The following is a 3,265-nucleotide window of genomic DNA, read 5'->3' on the forward strand; positions in this document are numbered from 1 at the left end:
CACAGGTATATTGTAATTAACAGACATAGGTAGACATGATAGATACACATGTATGTATTTGGGAAAATTGATTACACACACATACAGCACATGTCCTAGTACTACTGACTTATGGCAGGGTTCTTTGTTCCTTCTGCTCCAACAATCTTTACATCAGGTATGGAGAGTACCGTATAGCGGGTTATTTTCGGTGGTTGAAAATTTCGACTGAAACCAGAAATAGCTTTAGAATAAAAATTCGTTGGTTTTATTTTCGACTAGACAAAAATAATTGATCTGATGTCTTCACTAGCATCTGTAGGACTGATAGCATTAGAAAGAGGTCCCCTGGTCCTGTAGGGTCTGGAAGAGATTCTTTAGAAGGTGAACACCGTTTTCAAAGCCATTCATGCTTGTTATCATGTTATTAATAATTTATTGTGGTCACGCCTATCTTCAGAATTAATTTTCATCAGAATTAATTTTCGTTCAGAATTAATAGCAACGAAACAGACGAAAATAAGCACCAGTCGAAAATTACCCGCTATACGGTATGATAGTGTCTTCAAACTGTAACTCATTCTATGCATACATGTACATATATAATACAATAGCACACCTATTGGTATAACAGACATACCTTGACAATAGTCCATGTCACTATTCTACCATCAGATGATGCAGATATGAAATTAAGATTGCCATTAAGATCATTCTTCTGCCATAAGACATGTAAACATAAATGTAGGTGTATATTGATACAATACAGTTTATACAAGTACATAAGTGTTAACCACATATAGTCGAAATAATACTGCATATAAAGCTACAGCCTAAAGGCCTCCATACACTAGGCAACATGTTGCTGGCAACTTCTGTGGTCACTTTGATCTTGTGTCTAAGAATAGAATTCTGTTCTATTTTTGGAACAAAATGATTACAAGATCAAAGTAACCACAGAAGTTGCTAGCAACATGCTGCCTAGTGTATCGAGGCCTTAACTTTGGCTGTGAATAACAGATAGATTCATGATTCAGAAATTACAATTTTTGAATGGGTTATACATGTATAACCCTGCTAGTACATTAATATTAATGATGAATATTGATGATGCCTTTATATTAATACAATTAACACAACATAGCATTCACTTATTAGTTTATTTCTTAGTTTACCTGCCACACAGGGTCACTGTGCTTGCCTGACTTTGCTGTTGATCTAAACACAGGAGTCTTTTCCTTCTCCTGTAAGTTGTACACTGCCACTGATCCTAAATACAATCAAGGAAAAGGAAATACATTATATACTGTACATGTACTAGCTGCCAGCTCATGTATCAGTGTATGAGACTGGTTACCATCATAAAATCCAGTAACAGCTAGTGAAGAGTGTTGAGGGTGTATGTCCATGCACATCACACCAGAATGGACTGGATATATGTACCTATTGTAATCAATCACTTTACATGCATCACTCTAACACTCAGTGTCATGCACAAGCTAATGGGATTACTGTATAGCAGGAAATTTTGGAGGTGATTAAGGGTGCTGCCTATAGCAACAATTATTTTATGCAGGAATGCTTAAGCCATACAAGTGTCCCATATAAGAATCTTACTAGGTTCTTTATGCTCCTCTAAAAATGGGTTTTATTTTAATGAAAAACCTTTAAGAAAGGGACTGGAAATAAATAAAGCTGTAAAATGAAGTTTAGATTTTGAAATTGGTGTTTTATGCCAGAAAAATGTAAAATTTCGAAAAACTTTGCCTGTAGTAATCAGAATCAGACCAAATTTACAATATAGCCTCTTTACATGATTACACATACAGTAACATAGAGATATTTCAATTAAACAGGGCTAATATAGGAAAATGTGGTGTTGAGCAATATGAAAATCAAACTAAGTGGCATTACTAGTAGAAAAGGAGAAATATCTCTATGTTAATCAATTTGTTTGGTTAAAAACTGCCTTCACCTAGAAATCTGGTTATTCAAATCGAAAGTAAGAGGAGTTTTTTGCTTTTGAAAAATCTTTAGTATTTTAGCTCTTGATGCCATAGCTATTATGAGTTAAAGGCTCCAAGGTAGCTTACTAACTTATTTAGTTACTGTCTTGTAACTAGTACTGGTTTCATTATGATTGGTAAAGTACTTTGGGAGAAACAGCTCCCTTAGCAACAGATTAAAAAATTTGCGTGGGCGGTGGTGCAGCACCCTTAAACTTGGTAATTTTGACATTTTGATAGCCATTCGCCAAAATAAATATCCCCCATTTTGAGCCATTTTACGCATGCTCAATGGCACATGGCCACGAATTAGCCAGATTAAATTTCGCCAATCACCAAAATTCAGCAGTTCGCCAAATTTTAGTTCTTCCAAAATTTCCCATTATATCTGGTGCTCAATGTGCACAATGTACATGTAGTGTGTGTGTGTGTGTGTGATGCCTTACTCAGGAAAGGAAGGATTCTTTAAAGAATAAAAGCATATCAATCCACCAGTCTGACTAGTGAAATCATCTACACAACGAATTCTTTATTAGCTTTCCACCTTCCACATTATCCCCTATTTTCTCTCTCATTCCTCCTCCCTCTCTCTCTCTCTCTCTCTCTCTCTCTCTCTCTCTCTCTCATACATGATCCATATCCAACAGCAAAGAGGTCCTGATACTGTCTATTCCAACAGACAGCAGTCACTGCCATCTTGAGTGCTTTCTCATACTTGAACCTCCACAAAGGCAACAGGCTTCCTTTACCATCCTTATACTCATCAGCAGGATCATCATAATACTTGAAATCTATTGAATAGAAAACAATTAATACTGATACTGTACTATAACACCAGGTGACATGTATACATGTACATGTACATAGCATATAATGCTCTACCTTGTGCAATCTCATCAAAGCTATTCTGATTCACCATCCTCTCCATTATAAGAGCGGCACGAGCTATTCTACCCACATCATCACTCTGAGAGACAAAAAGAGAGAATATATTATAATACAGGCTCACAGTAAATGTGACAGTCTACATGTAGTGTACCTGGAGGTCCATGCCTGATGTCTTCTTTGTTTGAGTCTCATCTTTACCTCCAGCACCTTTGGTTGACTTCTTCTCTTTCGCTTTCTCTTGCTTTGCCAAGTCATCAAGATATGCATCAAAAATCTCCATCTAAAGACAAAACAAAAATAAACAATGACTGCTCATCAAATAGAGGGAGCTAGGAGACCTGATTGGCCGTAGCTGAGAAGTTAATTCTTGGTGGTGGTTCGGTCATTGTAGA

General features: G+C 36.4%; 1 protein-coding gene across 1 annotated transcript in view; it reads right to left on the minus strand.

Annotated features, from left to right (window-relative positions):
• Positions 1-14: 14 nt before the first annotated feature.
• Positions 15-3,265, minus strand: part of LOC100635812 (dynein intermediate chain 2, ciliary-like) — a 4,281-nt gene continuing 1,030 nt past the window's right edge. Inside the window, 10 exon segments of the mRNA XM_019994907.1 lie at positions 15-169; positions 534-561; positions 620-709; positions 1,155-1,249; positions 1,337-1,422; positions 2,432-2,498; positions 2,615-2,776; positions 2,868-2,952; positions 3,025-3,153; positions 3,212-3,265. The exon segment at positions 3,212-3,265 is cut by the window's right edge and continues 52 nt beyond it. Coding sequence (XP_019850466.1) covers positions 102-169; positions 534-561; positions 620-709; positions 1,155-1,249; positions 1,337-1,422; positions 2,432-2,498; positions 2,615-2,776; positions 2,868-2,952; positions 3,025-3,153; positions 3,212-3,265 — 864 coding nt within the window. The 3' untranslated portion in view covers positions 15-101.

This window comes from Amphimedon queenslandica, unplaced genomic scaffold, assembly GCF_000090795.2.
Source record: "Amphimedon queenslandica unplaced genomic scaffold, v1.1 AMPQUscaffold_13460, whole genome shotgun sequence".
NCBI classification, from domain to species: Eukaryota; Metazoa; Porifera; class Demospongiae; order Haplosclerida; family Niphatidae; genus Amphimedon; species Amphimedon queenslandica.